We start from the raw sequence: 20,937 nt of genomic DNA, 5'->3' as shown, positions 1-20,937 counted from the left end.
ATAGAAAACATCACTGCATATATATATATACACATGCATATACATATATATACACATGTATATATACACACATACATATATATATATAATTTTTAGACAGGGTCTTGCTCTGTCACCCAGGCTAGAGTGCAGTGGTGTTATCATAGCTCATTGCAACCTCAACCTTCCTGGCTCAAGCAATTCTCCCACCTCAGCCTACCGGCTAGCTGGGACCACTGGCACCGGGCTAATTTTCTTATTTTTTTTGTAGAGACGGAGGTCTCACTTTGTTGCCCAGGTTGGTCTCCAATTCCTGGGTTCAAGTGATCCTCCTGCCTCGACCGCCAAAGTACTGGGATTACACGCATGTGTCACCGCGCCTCCCTACTCTTTTAAACATGCTAGGGATGCAAAGAAGGGAGGAAAGCAAACACAAAACCTTTTTGATCTCAAGGAGCTAAGTGTCTGACACTTCCGATCCCACACACATACACAGAGGGAAGGATCTCTTCTACAGCAAAAGTTTTCACGGAAGTCATCTCTTTCCTCACCGCTTGAAAGAAACAAAAAGCCAAGAAGCCGTTATGGAGCGGGTGTGGGGGCCTGTGACCTTTTGTCTAGTTGCCATCCTCCGGGACCGACAAGGGGTACACCAAATAAGGGACGCGGCGGCTAAAATGACGTGAACACAGGAGTCCGCTGTCTCTGAGATGTCATTCCTCCAGGAAGACCCAGAAACCGTGAATGGGGCGGGGTGGTGGGCAATATCTAAAGCGAGGTTTCCTGGGAACGCGATGCCACTGGCCAGGACGCTGGAGAGGGCAGCCGGCATGAAGAATTCCTTCTCAAGGGGTCCGTTCCTGGACTGTATATGGAGAAGTCTGTCCAAGCGTGAGTTTCTAAGGGCTAGAGCTGGGCGTGCATTCAGAATCCTCAAGTTCATCTGTACTTGGACTCTGACCCTGAAGCTAGGGAGTTTCCGAAGTCTGATTCACGGAGGAGACAGGACCCACTTGGATAATCCGATGCCAGCGAGAAGGGAAGGGAGCCGAAATGCAAAATGTCCTCAAGATGCAGGAGGAGCACCTCTCAAGCAGCGCCTGGGAGAAAACTTCAGAGAATCGGCGCGAAGATCCAGCACAACCCCAGAAGCCGCAGCCCAGCCCACTGCTCCCCGGGCTGTTGTGGCGCAGGCGCAGTGGCGCCGCGCTCCGGCCCCAGCGCGCATGCTCAGTCCGGCTGCGGCGCTCCCGGCCCGCGGCGGCGGCGGCGGCGGTGGCGGCGGCGGAGGAAGTTTCCGCTTTGCACTTACCCCGGTAGCAGCTCCGCGACAGGGACAGCTTCCTCCGGACGCTTGGCGGGCTTCGCTCTCGCCTTACGACAGCCCCGTCGGATCATGGGGTTGCCCAAGGGGCCGGAGGGCCAGGGTCTCCCGGAGGTAAGAACGCCTCCTCCTTCCCTGACACGTCGGGGTTCCTGCTAAGAGAGGGCCAAGCCGCGGGGCGGCTGGCTGAGTGGGCCCTGGGTACGTTAGGGGCGCCCCGCCCCCTTCCTCAGGTGTATCCACCTCGGGGAAGCGCCGACCCTCTTCTTGGAGGCGGGGAGCGGGTGTCCCTGCATGGACAGGGAGCAGCGGGCGGGTAGGGACAAACTTAAGCTGCTCCTGGGTCTCTTGGGGCGGAGGTGGCCTTCCCAGCCCGACACCTGCCCTGACGCAGCCCCAAGCGCCGGGGGACCCTGGGCTCCCACCTTTCCCCCTGTCCGAGACAGGCTCCCCAACCACGAGCTGCAGGGCTAGCTCCGAGGGCCGAGGCTGCTGGGCGCTGGAGTCACGAGACCGCTCTCCGAGGCGGTCCGGGCTCGGGTGGTGCGAAGGGCGGTGACCTTGGGACGCCTACCGCCACCCCGCAGGGTCCCGGCGGCCAGCGCCACCCGCCTTGCTGTCGGGAGGGAATGCTACCCTCCTTGAATTGACCCGGACCGGGGCGGCGAGAGGAAGTTTGGGAGACTTGCGCGCACCAGGGAGGTGTCCCGCTGGGTCATCGCGCCTGGGCGTTCAGAGTGGGACGCACTCCTAGGGTGCTGTGTGGCGGGGGACCGAGCTCTGGGCGGAAACATTGCAGCTTCTCCAGAAGAGGGCGGGGTTCTTTTCCAGAGGTGTTTGTTAAGTACTCACTTAGTGCTAGGGAGAGAGTCAGGAGTGGTTTCCGGATTTCCACGTTTGCTGGGAACACAGGGAAAGTGTATTCATTTTCTTTTGGCTGCAAATATCACTTAGCATCTCATAGGTAGTTTGCATCTGTCGTCCCTTTCGGTTGATTTTACTCAAAGGCTAGTCTAGTTTACTGGATTCTGGAGAGAAATGGAATCCACACCGCACCGCTGCCTTTAAGGTTCTGGAGCAGGCATTGGGCAGAGTGACTGTTTGCTTGACCTGGTGAGTCTAGTCCCTTCACTCTTACATGCCTGTGACCAATCTTCCTCCTCTGTACTCCTCCCAAATCCTCAATTCTTTCTTATCACAAGTATCCACTAATTGAGGGATCACTGTGTTCTGTGTCCAGAAGCTGGGAATATAGTGATGAAAGGACAGATTTGTCTGTCAGTGTGTGCTCCCAGAATGCAAGTCCATTTTGTTGTCTTAAGAAAACCTAACAAGCATAATGTTGTCAGAACCCCTGTATTAGCTAAAACCTTACATGCACGTTGCTTTGATGGGACCCAGGATAGTGAACAATAGGATTAGTACTGTGACATTTGAAGTTTTCTTGTTTGCCACTTCTTTATTGTAGGCTCTCATCAAGTTTTTGCCTGGCCTTTTGTTGTTGACTCCTATGTAGCCTCCCACGTTCTACTTTAAATCCCTCCAGCCCAATGTTCCGCAGTACTATCAGTGGAGGTCTTTCTAGGGAAAAATAAATAAATAAATAAAAAGCAACCTGCCGCTGTGCGTCCTTCGTTTAAACTTTCACTGACTGCTAGGAGGCCAGGTTTGATTCATCATTGTTTTCCAAGACCCTGACACAGTTCCGGGCAATTAAGAGGTCAGGGTGAATATAATCAAATTATTATCATACAGTTCAGAAGCTAGTAAATATAAATATGGATAGTCTGTGTTATTAGGCTGTCACTAGACCAGTTAATTCATTAAATTCGTTTTTTCTTTTTTCTGAGACAGAGCCTCACTCTGTCACTGAGGCTGGAGTGCAATGGCGTGAGCTCAGTTCATTGCAACCTCTGTCTCCCAGGTTCAAGCAATTCTTGTGCCTCAGCCTCCCCAGTAGCTGGGATTACAGATGTGAGCCACTGCCCGGCTCAAATTCATTCTTTTTAACCCTTTACAAAGAAAGCTAGACTGGGCCCTGCCTTCCAGCTTACAACAACTATAGGGGACGGAAGTTGAAAATTTATTGGGCTTGGTGTAAGAGCTCATTTTTTTTCATCTTTTTCAGAAATTTAGTTTTAACAACTGGATGTGTTAACCAGCCTGGTGGATTTTTATTGCTTCAAGAGAGGGTCTTTCATTCCCTGTGGATCAGGCAATGGCTCTTTTCCATTTCGTTTCAGTGTTAATCTGCTAAGTGAATTTGGAGTCATACATTCCCATTTAGTGTCTTGTGCCACAATTACTTCACAAATTATATTGCAAAAGTAAACTTCTCCATTCTAGGGGTGAGTGGATGGAAGCATGGGCCCTGCATCTGTAGTGGGGTGGCCAGTGGGTGCCCATTAGATAGGTGTTGAGGCAGTGATGATCCTATTTGTTTGTTTGTTTTTTATTTTTTGTCCTCTTCTTGTAAGTGTTTTCACAATAAATGATTGAACAAATGAAGTGTTCCTATTTTACACCCCAGAAATTTTAAGAAAGTACTTATATTATCTCATTTTCTTTTTCTGCTCTGTCTTCTTGAACTACAACTACTATTTAGCTTCTCTTCTCTTAGAGTGTTTTCACTTGTAGATGTTTCTCAGCCATCCCAGATTTTTTGCAGAAGGGGAGAGAAGGTGTGAATAATTTATATTACTTAAAATTTTTATGTCCACTAGGAACTAGTGAATGCTGATCTTCAGGATCCTTAATGAACTGGACCAGGGTCATTTCAGAGACGGATGTAGCTCAGTGATGTCGCCTCCCCCACACACTCCTACTCTATTTCAGGGGATGATCAGTCACTTTAATAATTCTGTATTAACTGTATTTTAATATGTATACTCCCTTTCCTGGCAGTTTACACATTAAAATAAACTTGTTTCCATTGTCAGGGATGTGATCACCGAAACATTTTATTAATGCATGACTAGTTTAGGTTCATTTACTTTATGTAAGCGTTAGTAGATCATTCTTTATTTAATAAGTGTGTCCTTTGAGCTTAATGCTGTTTTGATACAGAGTAGTAAACCCAAGTATATAATACATACTCCTCTCCTTAACCAATCAGTAGTCCAGTTGGAAACACAAGCATGTACATAACACTAGATATCTCACTTAGGAGATGTTGATACTTAGTTATATGTACAGCATAGACTATAAGTAAAATAGAAATGCAGAAGAGAGTGGCCATTTCAGGATAGACTTGTGAGGGATGGCGTTGAATGGGAGCTGGAATTTGAAAGTGATTTCTCAATGGTTAGAGAATATCGTAGCCATGGCCATGTCTTGATTGTTTTCGGGGTAAAGGATGAACCTGAAAAGATAGATTGGTGGCCAAAGATCTGAACGTGAAACCAGACATCTGGAGTTTATCTTATAGGCAGTGTGTGTGGTGCATTGTTGATAAGGCCTGGGAGGGTGAGCTAAAGAGGGATAACATGAAAGCTGTGATTTAGGAAGGGGTGAACGAAACAAAGGAAGAAAGATGAAGAAGCATTTGTAGGAGTCCTGAAATGAAGTGTGAATAAAAGGGAAGGGAAGATAAATGCGAGATGCATAGTAAAGGAACACTTAACAGGCATTGTTGGGTAAGGGAGGACTCAGATGAGTATGAGCATGTGAACCAGGGTATCTTATTGGTGTTTTATAGAGAGAGATGATTTTTTATTTTCTGCAGCAATAGAAGAGAGGAAAGGTAGTTCATGATAATAAATAGATCAAGGAGTATTAGAATATTTAGATGGATTTCAGTATTAGATAAAGATCTGGGGTAAAAGGAGGATATAAATTAAAAATTTTCAATCAAGGTACTGATATAGGGCCAGGTGCGATGGCTCATGCCTATAATCCCAGCACTTTGGGAGGCCGAGGCGGGCTGATCATGAGGTCAGAAGATCGAGACTATCCTGGCTAACACGGTGAAACCTCATCTCTACTAAAAATACAAAAAAGAGAAAAAAAAAAAATTAGCCGGGCGTTATGGCACATGTCTGTAGTTCCAGCTACTCAGGAGGCTGAGGCAGGAGAATCGCTTGAACCCAGGAGGTGGAGGTTCCCTCCCGGAACTGAGTGCGGTGAGCCGAGATCATGCCACTGCACTCCAACCGCGGGGAAAGAGCGAGACTCTGTCTCAAAAAACAAAAAACCAAAACAAAAAACAAATACAAAATGCTGATATACATATATTAGATGAATTTATTGTTTTTAAGGCAATCCTATTATGTGGCAATAATCACCCTTTAATATATCTCGGTTGGAAGCCTTTCATATATTTGTTTTCAAGTTCAAAAACAGGGAGGGATACATGTTTGAATTCCCTTCTCCGTTTCTATGCCTCTTGTCAGTAACTTCCGGATGAGTATAACTTTTTTTTGGTTGGTTGGTTTGTTTTTTGGAGACAGAGTCTTGCTCTCTTGCCAAGGCTGGAGTACAACGGCACAGTCTTGCCTTACTGCAATCCACGCCTCCTGGGTTCAAGTGATTCTCGTGCCTCAGCCTCCTGAGTAGCTGGAGTTACAGGTGTGTACTACCATGCTCAGCTAATTTTTTGTATTTTTAGTAGAGGTGGGGTTTTGCCATGTTGGCCAGCTGGTCTCAAACTCCTGACCTCAAGTGATAGGCCCCCTCTTGGCCTCCTAAATTGGTGGGATTAGAAGCATTAGCCACTGTGCCCAGCGAAGTATAAAGGTTTTGAGATAGGGTCTTGCTTTGTCGCCGAGGCTGGAGTGCGGTGCTGTGATCTTGGCTTACTGCAACCTCTGACTCTTAGGTTCAAGCGATTCTTGTGCCTCAGCCTCCTGAGTAGCCGGGACTGCAGGCATGGGCTATCAAACCTGGCTAAGTTTTGTATTTTCAGTAGAGATGGCATTTTACCATGTTGGCCAGGCTGGTCTCGAACTCCTGACCTCAAGTGATCCACCCGCCTCAGCCTCCCAAAATACTGGGAATACAGGTGTGAGCCACCACGCCGGCCCTGAGTCCTATGTATAAAGTTTTTTTTTTAAGAAAACACCATAAAACCTTGTTCCTGTGTGTAAGGAGTCATAATCTATTTGAGAAGACTGTCAGAGTAAGCCATGGGTTAGAGAAAAAGGAAGTATTGTGCTCTAACCTTCCTTTTCCCTGGATTCCTTCAGCATATGATGAGTAGTGTATACTACCTGGGCATGTGTCTCCCTCAGCTATGAAGATTAACAGCCCGTTGAGGACTGGGGCCCATTTGTGACTCCGGCAACACTGTCCACATGCTTCTGTGTGACACTTGCTGAATTTTCAGAGAATCTATTGCAGTGATGTAGCCAATGTAATCTGCTCCTTGGCAATGAGATTGTGGCATCAGGGGATATACCTAGTGTTCCTTTATTCAGGATAGCTTTTACCAGCCACACTTTTACCTTTTGTTTTAGGTGGAAACAAGAGAAGATGAAGAACAAAATGTCAAGTTGACTGAAATTCTGGAGCTCTTGGTTGCAGCTGGGTATTTCAGGGCAAGAATTAAAGGCTTGTCTCCCTTTGACAAGGTAAGGGGAAATCTTTCTAACCATTAGACTATCTTTTGTCAGAATGACATGGTTAATCATGGCAAAGAAAGGAGGAAGAGATGATGTTTTAACTTCCTCCATGTCTGTGTTTCCATTTCTTCCTAATTCCGGTTCATTATGGAAGTGTTCAAACTTCTTTTCAAAGACAGAAATGATGCATCAGTGAATACATCAGTTCCTTTTCTGTGCACAAAGCTTTAGGAAATGCAGAGAAGCAAAATTAATAGTTCCTTCTTTCAAGGAATTTAAAGTTCGTGTGGGGATTATCAGACTTATGGAAAATAAAATAATCAGAGTTAATAATGAGCTATCCCAAGTCAGTGTGCTCACAGACAGTTGCCAGATATTCTGTGGATGGTAAATGCTCTGATTTAGGACGAGAGAGCGATCACTATGTGAAGAAACCTTTTAATTCAGCAGAACCTTGAATGATGATGCACAAATCATAGTAATAGGTATTGAGGACACAAAGAAAAAACAAAGGCACCGTTCTCAAAGAGCCCAATTTCTGTAGAGTAGGGATGTGAGACAAGTAAATCAACATGCACAGAATAAATGGCATGATGCAGAAAAGTGCCACAGTGGACTGTGCACAGAAAGGACGCATTCAAATCAGACAGGGCAGGCTGTGGAAGACAGTGCTGAGTGCTCCATGGGGTCACAGTCCCGGCTGTGCATAGCAGAATCACTCTGGGTTATTTTATAATACAGAACCCATGATTCACTCATGGAAATTCTGGTTAGCTAGGTCTGGGCTTGGGTCCTGGAATCTGCATTTTTATTGGGCAACTCATACATGTCTAAAACAGCCAGGGGTAAGATTTTTTTCTAATATCAGACTGTGTCTGAAAAGGATTTTGTTTCACAATGGGTTTTTAGTCTTATTCTCATTTGCATCTCAGAGAATTCTTAAGGGAAAAGTAGGTAGATAATCATCTCAGGTAGATAAGAAAAGTAAGATGTATGGAAACAAAATGTCAGCCTTGCTGCCCGTGTGTCTGGTCTATAAAACACAGAATGAATGTCTGTCCTTTTGACTATAGAGAGGATCTATGTACAGTATGTTCATTTAATAATAAAAGTCAGCTCCTCAGTCATGCCAGCCACATTTCAACTGCTCAGCAGCCACATGTGGCTAGTAGCTACCGTACTGGTCCTTGCAGATAACGGAATATTTCTGTCACTGCAGAAAGTTTTCTGTAACGGTGCCATTTTAGATTAATTATAGTTGATGGGGTAAGGAGGACACATTCTCTCTCTCAAGATACATAATTTTATATGTTTACTGAGTCTGTTAGAGCTATTTATAATTCACCTACCTTTCACTTCTTCCATTCTCCCCACACTAAAAAGAGAAAACAAATATTTTCTTTATGTCTTGCAGGTGGTAGGAGGAATGACTTGGTGTATCACCACTTGCAACTTTGATGTAGATGTTGATTTGCTCTTCCAAGAAAACTCTACGATAGGTCAAAAAATGTAAGTTTTTCTATGGAAAACCTAAAGGCGGGGAGAAGGGAAGTAACTTTTGAGTGTCCACTATGTGCCGGAAGTTGGTTGGACACTTTACATAGTTTAACTTTTATTACAATAGGTATTATCCCTGCTTTACAAATGAAACTGAGACTGAAAGAAGCCAAGGTCACACAACTAGATCAAAGTTTGTAGTGACTACTTAGTTTATCTTTCCAAAGACAGCTAATATGGGTGGAAGTTGGTTAGGAAGAGGAAAGGAGATGCTTTCCTTCCCCATTGCCTCTGTGTAAGGCAGAGCCTCACTTTGCCTTGTCTTTGAGAGAAAGCAGCATGGGCTCCTTGCTAGAGATCTCACCTGAGCATACCCTGCCCAGTCTTTTGTAGTGCACCAGCTCACCAGGGGCTTGGCCATTTCATTAAACCATTTGGGATACCTGGTTCTTCTCCCAGCCCTCCAGTGGACCTCTGTGTGACCTTCAGACAGCCACTCCTTCTGTGGGCCTCAGTTCTCTTACCCGTCAGGAGAGATTCCTGACCTCAGATATGCATGATTCTGTGACAGTCTGTTTATTCATTTCTCTGAAGTATTACCCTCTTCCAAGAGAAAACACTTCCAAAAGGAACAAAGATGTCTTATAAATAACATATGAAGCAATAATGGTGGGAAAATGAAGCAAAAGGGGGAAAAAAAGTGGGGACCAAAGGCAGAGTTGGAGATAAGACTACCACAGTGATGGATCACAAAATGCTTTGTTTTCCTACAATTGGCCAAAGATTTGCCCCTGTGTTTCTGGCAGCCAAGTGGAGGCAGTATCTGTGAGTTACTGAGCATCAGGAATGTTGTAATTTACTTTATACAGCATTTTCCCCTTAAGTTTCTAATTGCCTTTTTTTTTTTTTTTTGCTTGACAAAAGAAGCATATGCCTTTAGCTGTAGCTCAGATCAGCGAGCTTTTTTTTTTTTTTGAGACAGGGCCTCGCTCTATCACCCATGCTGGAGTGCAGTGCTGTGAACACCACTCACTGCAGCCTCGACTTCCTGGGCTCCAGCGATCCTCTTACCTCAGCCTCCTGTGTAGCTAGAGCCACAGGCATACAACACCATGCCCAGCTAATTTTTAAATTTTTTGTAGGGATGGGGTCTCACCATCTTGTCCAGACTGGTCTTAAAACTCCTGGGCTCAAGCGATCCTCTCGCCTTGGCCGGGATTAGAGGTGTGAGCCACCGTGCCTGACCTATGCTTCTTAATCAGGCTGTTTACTACCATGAGTTCACTGTCTTCTTGAGGATGCTCTTCTCGGAAGCTTCTGTCTTTGACCTCATTGCTTCCTATACCTGTGGCACCCTTGACGTGCTGGTATTTCTTTTCATTGCATCGTCTAGTTTTGCCATTTCCTTGATTCCACATGTGCTTTCTTCCTAAATTCCCCTTGAGTTTTCCAGTGGTTGGTAGGCCCCATTTTCATTTCGATATCCTTAGGGGATATGATAGACTACCATCAGTGGCAGCATTCCATTATACTTTTAATAGATAGGGGAACACATTATTTTTCTATGTCTTCTCAATTCGTTGTCTGTATTTCTGAAATCTAAAAGACACTGAAAACTGTTTTTTCTTCTTTTGGAGTTTGGATACAAAGCTTATTTGGAAGCAAAACATGGCCTGAACTGACTGAATTTATAGCTTTATTGATCCACTTATGTGAATATTCATAAGTTTTGCTGAATAAATTTTTTTTATTATAGAGTGTGACTCTAGATTTTCCTGGGTTCTTACATAATATATAATATATACCCCTTAGGTATTCTAAGGAACTAAATCTAAAAATTTCAGAATTCTGAAACACATCTGACTCAAAGGGTTTGGATAAGGGATTGAGGATGTGTTATATTCTCTGGTAAGTGCTTGATATGTGTTTCTTAAGTGCAGAGCCATGAACTGTAACTGTGGGCAAAGCTGGAGACGGGTTTACGTGACTAAGGACCCACCAGACTCAGCAGTACATCAGGTAGCTCATTCTTTATTATCTGTAGAAGACATTATAGCCACAGGGTACTGAGTCATCTAAAAATCATGTCAGTTTGGTTTTGGAATGTGTTCTGTTTGGAGTTCTCCCCCCACCATAGAGTTTCTGGTTAGGTGCAGTTTAGACTAAAACCGTCCTGTGTTTGCAGTTTTCCAATATATCTAGTCAATTTAATGGGTGGGCTGGACATACGTCCAAGGAGCACACTTGCCTGTTGAGGGCATGGTTGCCTCTCAAGCTGTCTTCTTTATGTGCCCCAATTGAAGCCTTGTTCCTTGTCATCCTTCTTTGCTGAGAGTTCCATAAGCTTCTATCCTCTACTTCTATCCTCTTCTGAAGCCCCATTAACAGAGGGTCCTATGGCCGGAGGTCCGTAAATGAGATTTTACATTTATAACTGAGTTCATTTCAACAACAGACATTGTATTGGGCATCTGTGTTCCAAGCACTTGCATGTGTATTTTATTATTTTACCTTCACTGCCGCCTTTGAGTAGGGATTATCCCTAGTTTTATGATAGGAGTATTGGACCTGGACCGAGTTACTTGACAAAAGTTTCAGAGTTGGTGGTGGAGCTTGAATTTAGACCCAGGCTTAATTCATTCTCTTTCAAACTGTTTGCAGGGGAGAAGAAAACAGTGCACTGAACACTCTTAAAAACTAAAGGAGTCAAACTAATCACAGCTGGGCGTGTTAAAATCTTAATCTAGGAAACCTGCCTGGTGACCTCTGTAATTGTCACTTTCTATGATTTTTAGGAAATCTGAGGGATCCACCTTGAGCCACAGGGAGAAGCTGAAAAGGGATTGTTAGATTTCTGGAAGAAGTCTTTCTTTCTTTCTTTCCCTGCCCCCAGCCTGCCTGCATTTTCCTCCATGTCCTCACCTTGGCTACCAGGACTGCCCAGACTTGGCAGTAATTTCCGAGAGGTGGGTTTAAGAGGGTTGTTAATCCTAGGATGACCTTCTCTCTGGGCCTTTAGGAACTGGGTGAGTAGGCTGGCTCTGAAGAGTGGCCAGGAAGAGCCGTGTCTGAAGGCAGGGGTTAGGCTGGATGGTGGTGTGGGTCCCAGCCTCTTGTTTTTAAGCGACCATGGTTCTAGGCAATTGGGAACTCGATGCAAACCAATGTATCTGAAACCACAAGAGGGAGCTCTCCTCTTGCTGAACCAACATGTAACTAAGGAAAGGCTGTATTGATCACATGGCCCTGTATAGATAGTTAGGACCTGCATTGAGCAAAACCAGGACTGATACTCATTTTCATTTGCTAAGCTTGGAGTTTAGGCAGCAGAACCAGTTGAACACTCATCTCTTCTTACAAGTTTCAAGGAAATTAAATAAGCTATAAAAGTCTGACGGAGATCAAAATTTAAAAAAGCTTATCAGAGAGAGAGCCTCAGATATGTTGCCAAATGGGTTTGTTGGTGCTTCACTACCAAGCTATCCCATGCGAGTCCCAAGCCGACCTGGACAACCACAGGCTTCCCCTGTAGGGCAGGCAGCACATCTTATGGCAGAAAAGATGCATGTGTCCCAAAGACAGGCTGCCCAGAAGGGAAGGGCACCAGGAGTGGTTGAGAGCTGCATGACAATTTTCTTCATCCTCTCAGGACTTTTGTTTTAAGAGACAGAGTTTCACTCTGTTGCCCAGGCTAGAGTGCTGTGGCATGATCATAGCTCTCTGCACCCTCAAACTCCTAGGCTTAAGTGATCTTCCTGCCTCAGCCTTTTGAGTAGCTGGGACTGTAGGAATGCACCATTATGCCTAGCTAATTTTTAAATTTTTTTATGCAGACAAGGTCTCACTATGTTGCCCAGGCTGGTCTCAAACTCCTGGCCTCAAGTGACCTTCTGCCTTGGCCTTCCAAAGCACTAGGATTATATGCATGAGCTACCATGCCCGGCCCCTCTGAGGACTTTTGAATAAATCCCTCCTCACCCCTGCTTCTGTTGGGGAGGAAGGGTGAGGGGGAAGAGGCAGCAAATATTCTCCTATATGCTTCCCTTCTAGGAGGTAGATACTCCCTCTCTTCTATGAATGTGTGCAGTGAGGGATTAATCTCCCCCCTTCCATATTTTTTTCTGTTAACACATTGGACCTGACATTTGGTCTTATGATCAGTGGGTGTTACCGTTGTCCTCAGCAGTTTTAACCTTGGTCCCAGCTTGTGAAGCTATTTTCCAGATACCGGACACTGTTTCTTACGTGTTCTTAGTGACCATTCCCTGGGGGACTGCTTCACTTTAGCTCCTAGGTCACCTAGTTACTGTTAATACTAGGACTGAGGGATGAAACCTACTAAGTGAATCATAGATAAGACAGTAATAACTCTCACCCAGCCCTGAGTCAGATGTTCATCTTGAGGGTATCTGTCTCCTGGGAAGGATTATTGAACTATAGAAAGATAAAGGTGGACAAGACTTCTTTGAACAAGAAACACTTTTGGGAGACCCAAAACTTGTTGGATTTGAAGCACCTCGTAAGTTCTAAGTGACCCTTGTTTACCTGGACCTTTGTCTATTACAGCCTAGTGCTATACTTGTTTATAAGGCCACAGTAGCTGCTGTGACTGGCTAAGATTTTTTTTTTAAAGGATCTTGTGTGGCAATATAACCTATTCATGTAGGCTGATCCAGAAGCTCCTATTTCTCCAAATGGCCACAAGACCATGCCTGGTGACTGCTTCTCAGTGTTCCCAGGCTACATACCATGGCTTTGGGGTCAGGCACACCACTGAATAGTATCTTTTCTCTCCCCTTGAGTCCGATCCAATTAAGATAGTATAAGAAACAGGAATCACATAGCTAGAGATGAAATGCCTACTGATTTAAGAAGGAGATTTCAAGCTGCAATAAAACAGACTTGCATACAAATCCCTCCACCACTGCTGCCATAAACTGTCCTGCCCCAGCTCAGACTGAGCTGAGAAACCTCCCTAGCTGGAGAGGATGCTTACCTCCTGACCTGCAGAGAAGAAAACTCTGAGGCTCCAGGAAGCCTGGTTCCTCTCTTCTCAGTCCCACCTTGTGGTCTTCTATAGGAGGAAGACTGAGGCGAGGTGTTGGAGAAAGGTCAGTGTCCCTCATGAGATGCAGAAAATCTTTCTTCTGTATGGAAATAAGAGTGAGGATATACAGTTCCCTCAACTCTAGGATTTATTTTAGAGTATCAAAAAATTAAAGGCTACTATTTATTTTAAAAATATTTTTGTACCAGAGAACTCCAAATCTTTTTTGGAAATGGGGCTCCATGTTTCATGTTAATATTCTGGGTACCTAGTGTAAGGTCTGGTAATTATTGCCTGAATGATATTTAGAATATTTTTTTCAAACTTTTAGAAAGAGTAGATCAGTAAAATGAAATGTATAAAGAATACGGGTCACTAATAACTTTTTATCTTACTACACAAGGATGTTAAAAAATAGAAACTACTACCTCTAACATCACCATCATTTCGTAAAATATTTTGCATCAAAATAGTAGGAAGAAAAACATGATAGAATAAAGGATGAAGGCAGTTTTGTGGCCACACACACACACGCACATACACACCACTAAATTGTGCTTATTTTTCTCACTTTGCAGTCATCTAAGAGAAACTTATCATGGTCTGGACTAGCCTGGCATGGAGAAGTCCCAGATCCTTCTGTGATGCTGCCCAGACTTTAGAGATGCTATAAAGGCTACTTAGTGTGCCTCACTCTTTGCTTGTTGCTTTTTCTGAACAGAGCTCTATCAGAAAAAATTGTCTCGGTCCTGCCAAGGATGAAATGCCCACACCAGTTGGAGCCCCACCAGATCCAGGGGATGGATTTTATTCACATATTTCCGGTTGTTCAGGTGAGAGCTTCTGAGTGGTTTCTTGTTCTCTTAACATCAGAATTGCTGTAATGGGTCTGGCTTGTCCTGTAATTGGTCTATCCTGGATCCTGAATGTAATGGGTGTGGTAATGATTTGGTACAGCAGAACATGGTGGTGTTCCTTGTCGTCATCTTCAGAAGATTGCCAGTCCCGCATATACCCTAGTTTCGTGCTGTCACCTGATAAGATCTTTGAATGTTCTCATCTGACTTTGCATTGCCTTTTTGGTAAAGACAGAACTCTATAGCCTAGTATGCTGTGTTCCCTTTTGACCTATTCAGCTTGATTTCATTTCTTGATTTTTGTTCTTTTTGTTCTGTCACTCTCTGACATTCATTCCAATTTCCCCAGGTTTATTATGCTTCCGCCTGTCACAGTGCGTTTGCATTGCTGGTTCCTTGGGCTGGAATGCTCTTCCATTCTCTCCTTACCTGTTTAATTCATATGGCTTGCTTCAACGCTTCAGATCTCAGTTCCACCAAACCTCTTCAAGAAAGCCTTCCCTCATCCCCTAATCCACAGCATATTCCTTTGTGGTATGCACTCCTATGGCCACATTCCCTTCCTTCACCAGAATCTTCCTTACTGCAGTTTATAATCATGTAGATCCATGTGTGTGATTGTTTATCTGCTTCTCTCATTAGACTCTAAGCTGCACGAGAGCAAGTCTGTATGGCTGTCTTGCGTATTGTTTTGTTTCCAGTACCTACCAGAATGTCTTACAGTTTATAGATATTCAGTTCGTATGGGTAAATGCCTAAAGGGGAGACTTCTCTTTGCCTCCAGCTATTTCCCAAACCCCTGTGATTAAGTGGCTCATGCCATACAGCTCCCAACAGCTGGCCCTCCATATTCACAGTTGCACATTTCTAAATTCAACGAACCATGCATCAAAAATGTTTGGGGGTGTTGGGGGGAAGCAATAAAAACAACAATACAACCATAGAAAGTAATACAAATTTAGCAAGCTAGAAAAAAGTACAAATTTAAAAATACAGTATCACAACTATTTACATAACATTTACATTGTATTAGGTATTATAAACTAGAGATGATTTAAACTATGGGGGAGAATGTGTTTAGTTTGTATGCGAATACTGGGCCATTTTATATCAGGGACTTGAACACCTGTGGATTAGTATCTAGAGGGTCCTGGAACCCATCTGCCACAGATTCCCTGGGACAACTACGTTCTATGCAGTTCTTCTCTATGGGTTTCCCCACTAGGCATCTTAGAAAGAGGAGGAGCAAAGGGACTCAGGTGTGTTGCCCGCTGTGTGAACACTACTTCCCATCTGACACCAATAGAGTTCTTTGAAGCATTTATTTTAATCCCTTACATTTGAGGAAAGTGAGAAATGTAATTTCCTTACATTTGGGAAAAGTGAGATGGAGAGAAGGTGATTGATTTGCTTAAGGGCAGAGAGCTAGTGAGTGGACAAGCAAAGGTTCCAGTCTCAACTCTGTCTCCAAGCCTGTGCTGTTTCCACTCCCCCCTTCATGCAGCCTCTGCGAAGGAAGCTATACAGCCCTAGAAGCTACAAGTTTGCTAGTTCTGTGTTAAGATTATGAAATATAGGGGTCAAGACCCTGGAGACCTCCTGGGTTCAAATCTGCCACTTTCTAGTTGTGTGACCTTGGGTAAATAACGTTCTCTCTGTTAAATTGAAATAAATAATAGCACCTACCTGATAGGATGAGAATTAAATTAGTTGTATGTCTAAAGCACTTAGATGAAAGACTGAGCATTTTAGCAAGTGCTCTGTAAGTGTTATATAGTTTCTGCTATTGTTAGGTGTTGAATCTTCCCCTCCGCTAGACTTCAAGTTGAATGCCATGAAATTTGTAAATTTGAAGCCAAGACTTTACCTTAAAATTGATTTGTATGTTTGTTAGCCTTTCTGTCTTTCTGATACAAGGGGACACTACCTGATCATTTTTATGAAAATAGGAAGTTGGGGCCCTGTGTTGATTGTTATTGAAACCTCCAACATCATCAAACTGTGAAGTTGTTACTTTTCCCCCAACATATGGATCTTTAGAGATTAGACCTTTTTTAACCCTACGCTAGGACTTTGGAGGCAAAAAATCTGGTCAGGCTGTGAGAAGAATGGGAAGTGATCTGCAGTCAGCTGGGTGTTTTGAAGGTCTAAATGTTCTCCATTGTGAGTGGAATGCTAGAGGGTTTGTCAGGATGGGAGGGCCAGGCTAGTGGTTATGATTTCTTAATTTCATGGACCTGTAAAATTTTAATGCAAAAATGGAGGTTGGCCTAGGGTTGCCACCTGTAGTTTGCCAGCCAACGACACTTTAAAAAATAACTACAATCTTGCTTTATCATTTCATAAAATAATGGCCATTTAATTCTCAAACTCAGAAAAAAAGCAATCCTTCAAATTAAATGCATTTACCAATGATGAAACCTACCATATGCCTGTAGCTTTTGCCTGTTTTTTGTTTGTTGTTTGTCCCCCATGGGCACCAGTGAAAGAATAATCATAGGCCAGCAGTTGTAAGCCGTTGACCTACTTCTCTTATGTGATTCTAGAAGCCCATCACCCGTGTTCACACCATTTTAGCAAAGCTGTAGTAACACTCTCTGGATGCCAGCCAAGAAAAAAACAGATCTAATTTCTGGCCCCTGGTGGTTCTAGATCACATCTTTTTCTCTTGTGTCGGACATGTGACTCCTGTGAAGGTCGATATTTTTCTTGAGTGCGAGGGAACCTGTGGCAGAGATAGGCTGTCCAAGAGTTTCCTTCTATAGCCTTTAATGCTGGAAACTCCAAAACATCTGTCAGGACTCAACAAGCTTTCCCTTCCTAATGGGATCCTGCTCTCCAGGATCCAGCCAAGCGTTAACTCAGGGTAGATCTGGGATTAGTGGAAGCAGCTCTGAAAGGGAAGCAGATGTGAAAAGCCAGAAACTGTGTCTCCCAATTCAAAAGAAAGCAGAGCTAAATGGAGTTGAGCAATGAGTCAACTGCCTTAGTTGGCTCTTAGTTGTCCTGGGCCACTTAGTTGTACTGGGATGGGTACAGGTGAGGGGCTACAATCGTTCTGAGTGCTCTCTGATCTTCTTTCTCTGCTTCTGGATTTTAGTCTTTGTCTGAGGTCGCTGTTTGGGGGTGAAGTGGTAGAAATATGTGGATGATACTAACAGCAAGAATATTCCTCATAGAGTTATTTGCTCTGTTCTGAGCAGCTGTTTCCTAAACATGTGCTTACTTGACTTGGCTGCGCTTTTTGGACAAGCATTTCTTCCCATCCCTGCGGGAGCATCGTACAGCACCATGTTATGTGCCATGTGCCTGCTTTCCTAGGTAGCTGACCCTCACCAAGTGTGATATGCTGTTGGCGAAACACAGCTGCTGTCCAAAAACTGCTTTTGAGATGTAGTAGCTCTCTCTGGAGACGGAGTGGCAGCACCCCTCTATGATGTTCATCAGTAATAAAGGGAATGAATGAAGAACCGGCTCTTTTTACACTTTACACCTTTACCCTCAGAGTGGCTGGATCTTCTGCAGGTTTTAGTGGGGTGGTGTTTTAATGATAATAACTGGAGTTTTCAGTTAGGAGAAGTGAAGAGCAGCTGTTTCTGGACGTCAGCCTAACAAAGCTGGGAAACATTTCATAAAACCATTTGTCCAGTCTTCGCTGTAGAATAGTCTCTTGAATTGTGACTCCCAGCTTTGCAGCTTGCTGGCTGTGGATCCATGAGTAAGTTATATAGTCTCCTGGCACTTCAGGTTCTGTGAAACTCAGCCAGTACTATCCAAAGTTGTGAGGAGTAAGAGAGAATGTTTTGAACCTCAGGATAAACCAGTGCCTTCAGCTGTGTACTCAGTATGCACCATTCTCAAATCTTGAGTATTTTGGACAATTTTTCATCTGTCAAATGGGGAGTTTCACTAGCATTCTCTGTGGTTCTCTCCCTTTCCCTGGTCTGTGGGGTAAGGAGCATAAGAAAAAGATTTATATGAAGGTCTGCCAGTAGGACCAGGAAGTTGGGAGATCGCTCTGTTTGTTTTGTGCTTCAGGTATTTACAAATCACTCTACCACTTGTGATTTCATTTACTCCTATGTTAGCTCTGTGAGGTGAAGGGAACTGATATACTTTTACAGAAAGGAAAACTGAGGCTCGAGGATATGAAGTAAGGCTTTGAAGCTTCTGTATGGCTACTCAGTACTAGGTCCCATTGGATCTTAACATCTCAGATGCCCAGCTGGTTGCTTTTCCTATAGGACAGCATGTGTTGATAGTTTCTTATCACCTGGTCAGTTCAGCTATGCTGGTTTGAGTTCATGAGTTGTGCCATGTCTGAACTGGCCTTCACCGCAGTGGGATTTTGTCCTTAGCAACTCATGTCTTTTCACTTTCTTCCCCAGTGGCTGGTGAAACGAGCTATAGAAACAAAAGAAGAGATGGGTGACTATATCCGCTCCTACTCTGTATCCCAGTTCCAGAAGACTTACAGTCTCCCTGAGGTCAGTATTGTGATTTTCTTGTCCCGCTGAGAACCAGAGTGCACACTTAGAGACTCCCCACCGAGGAGCAAAGTAAGCTCAGGCTCTCCTACATTCCCACCCCCTACTTGACATCATTAGTGCCTCTTTACATAGCCACTGAGTGCAAAGCTCTATAATTTTGTCATTTTCTCTGAATTTTAGTGTTTGATCTAGGGCTTTTATTAATTTATAAGAGCAGTCGTTGATTTTTGTATTAAGTTTTTTAAGAGGCTGCTTGCCCAGAACATCCCTATATTAACAATTTAATAATAATAATAATAACAACAATCATAGCCAATAGCCATCATGTATTTACTACATGCCAGTTTCAGCACATCTTATGGCTTTTATTCTTTAATCCCTACTGCCCCCTGAGATAGGTGTTTTTATCCCTGTTTTACAGACAGAGAAACTGAGGCGTAGAGGTTAAGTAACTTACCTGAGGTTTCAATACTTAAGAGGATATGAAATGAGAACTCTTGTCTTAAGCACTACTCCTTATGACCCCCTTTTTCTTACTGGCTGTGTAGGGATCTATGTTGGAGCTATCTGCAGGGCTCCTAGCCTTTTCCCATGGAGAATATATTTCAATTTGTTAGAAAATTGGGACTTCTTCAGGCAAAGTAATGATGAGAAATAAATTTATAAGGCAGATTTCTGAGTGGTCCACTTGAGTTTTAATTTTCCCATGGGATTTGTTTAATCTCTCTGTTTTGTCTTGTAGGATGATGACTTCATAAAGAGAAAAGAAAAGGCCATCAAGACAGTTGTGGACCTCTCAGTAAGTTCCCTGGCCGTGTTCTTTTGTCAGAGCCCTGCGTAGCCTCAGATAGCCCTTTGATTTAAATCACAAAAGTGCTGCTTCTGAGGTTTCCCTCTGCAGGGATCGCTTAGGAGCTAGACTTAGATGGCTGTGTGAGGGAAGCCCTGCCTGCTTCACTGCTCAGGGCCAGGGCCAGGACAGCAGTATGCACAGGTAGAACCTGCCACACTACTGCTCTCTCTCCTCACTTCCAGTTTTAAGGAAGAAATAGCCAAACACAGAGCCCTTCCTAGTTTATCCCAGTGGCAGGTGTAAACTTTGAGTAGCTCTGAAGAGCAGATGATGAATGGGGATGATAACTTGAGGTTTCTGTCCCCCACACCCATGATGACTTTGCATAGACAGACTAGCCTCTGAGCTGTGTGCGGGAAGCTCTGGGATGGCCTTTGTCCCCATTCACAGTACATCTTAATCACAGTGAGTCTGCACATGTGTCCCCACTTCCCCAGCTGAGGGTTAGTGGAGCCTTTGACCCTTTACAAAACACTCTGGGCCAGAGCTATGGAACCTTGTCAGCTGCACCCTCCACCCCCAATCTTCCTACCTGAGCTGAGGGGAACGAAGCCTAGGTGCCTGTGTACACAGTCTCTCTCTTCTGAAAATAATGTATCATGTTTTGTGTGCTTTTTACTTCATTTAAATTATATCATACATCTAGTTGGTTTTCATAGTTGCATAGATTCTTATATTAATATGCCACCCAAATGAAATAGCAGATATACTTCTTATGCAGATGGCATGGGTTACATACCTTGTGTCATTGTGAAGATTGACATTGTCTGGTGTTTGTGGCTTTGTGAACTGGCTACAGAGTCTTTCCAGAAAAAGAATTCCAAGCCGGCTTATCTTAAAAATAAATGTGTGGTCTACCAAGGTGATTAGTCTGAAAAGAACAATTGTTTGGTAATGAAAGATATGAAAATCTCCTATGAAACAATAAATCTTGATCACTTTATGATTGTAATTTCTTTTTTTCTCAATTCCATTTTGGAAATGGAAGGGTTGGAAAATTTTTAAGGTGACACTCAAAAGCCAGATACTGTTTTCAGATTTGGTGGCAGTATTAAACAATAATAAGAAAAAATGATATGACCTCAGAGTAATTTTCTTTCCTGGTTGTGAAATAGGTGTTCAGTTTACAGCATCCTCAGAAGTTTTTAAAAAGATTGATAGATGTAGGGGAATTAAATTAAAGTCGGTTTTCACCTTAATTTCACAACATAGAAGCAACCACTTTTAATTTTTGGACATATTTCTTTTTTTAAACTGAATTGGAATCATACTTTAAAGATAATTTTGTGGTTTTTTCACTTACCAATGTAGGGCCTTTTGTATGCTGTTAAA

The 20,937-nt window shown here is 43.6% G+C and overlaps 1 protein-coding gene across 4 annotated transcripts in view; it reads left to right on the top strand.

Annotated features, from left to right (window-relative positions):
- Positions 1-1,211: 1,211 nt before the first annotated feature.
- CCDC93 (coiled-coil domain containing 93) overlaps positions 1,212-20,937 on the top strand; it is a 94,157-nt gene continuing 74,431 nt past the window's right edge. For 3 of the 4 annotated variants that reach the window (XM_033231727.1, XM_033231725.1, XM_033231724.1), the window contains exons 1-6: positions 1,212-1,417; positions 6,757-6,870; positions 8,276-8,370; positions 14,127-14,238; positions 18,651-18,749; positions 19,495-19,551. In XM_033231727.1, coding sequence (XP_033087618.1) covers positions 1,376-1,417; positions 6,757-6,870; positions 8,276-8,370; positions 14,127-14,238; positions 18,651-18,749; positions 19,495-19,551 — 519 coding nt within the window. In that variant the 5' untranslated portion in view covers positions 1,212-1,375. Of the gene's footprint in view, positions 1,418-6,756; positions 6,871-8,275; positions 8,371-10,293; positions 10,378-14,126; positions 14,239-18,650; positions 18,750-19,494; positions 19,552-20,937 lie in introns of those variants that run through there. The other variant, XM_033231728.1, reaches the window with a different exon arrangement.

The sequence above is a fragment of the Trachypithecus francoisi genome, unplaced genomic scaffold (genome assembly GCF_009764315.1).
Source record: "Trachypithecus francoisi isolate TF-2019V2 unplaced genomic scaffold, Tfra_2.0 Lachesis_group13, whole genome shotgun sequence".
Lineage (NCBI taxonomy): Eukaryota > Metazoa > Chordata > Mammalia > Primates > Cercopithecidae > Trachypithecus > Trachypithecus francoisi.
The sequence above is the reverse complement of the archived record's forward strand: the minus strand, read 5'-3'. Positions and strand labels throughout refer to the sequence as shown.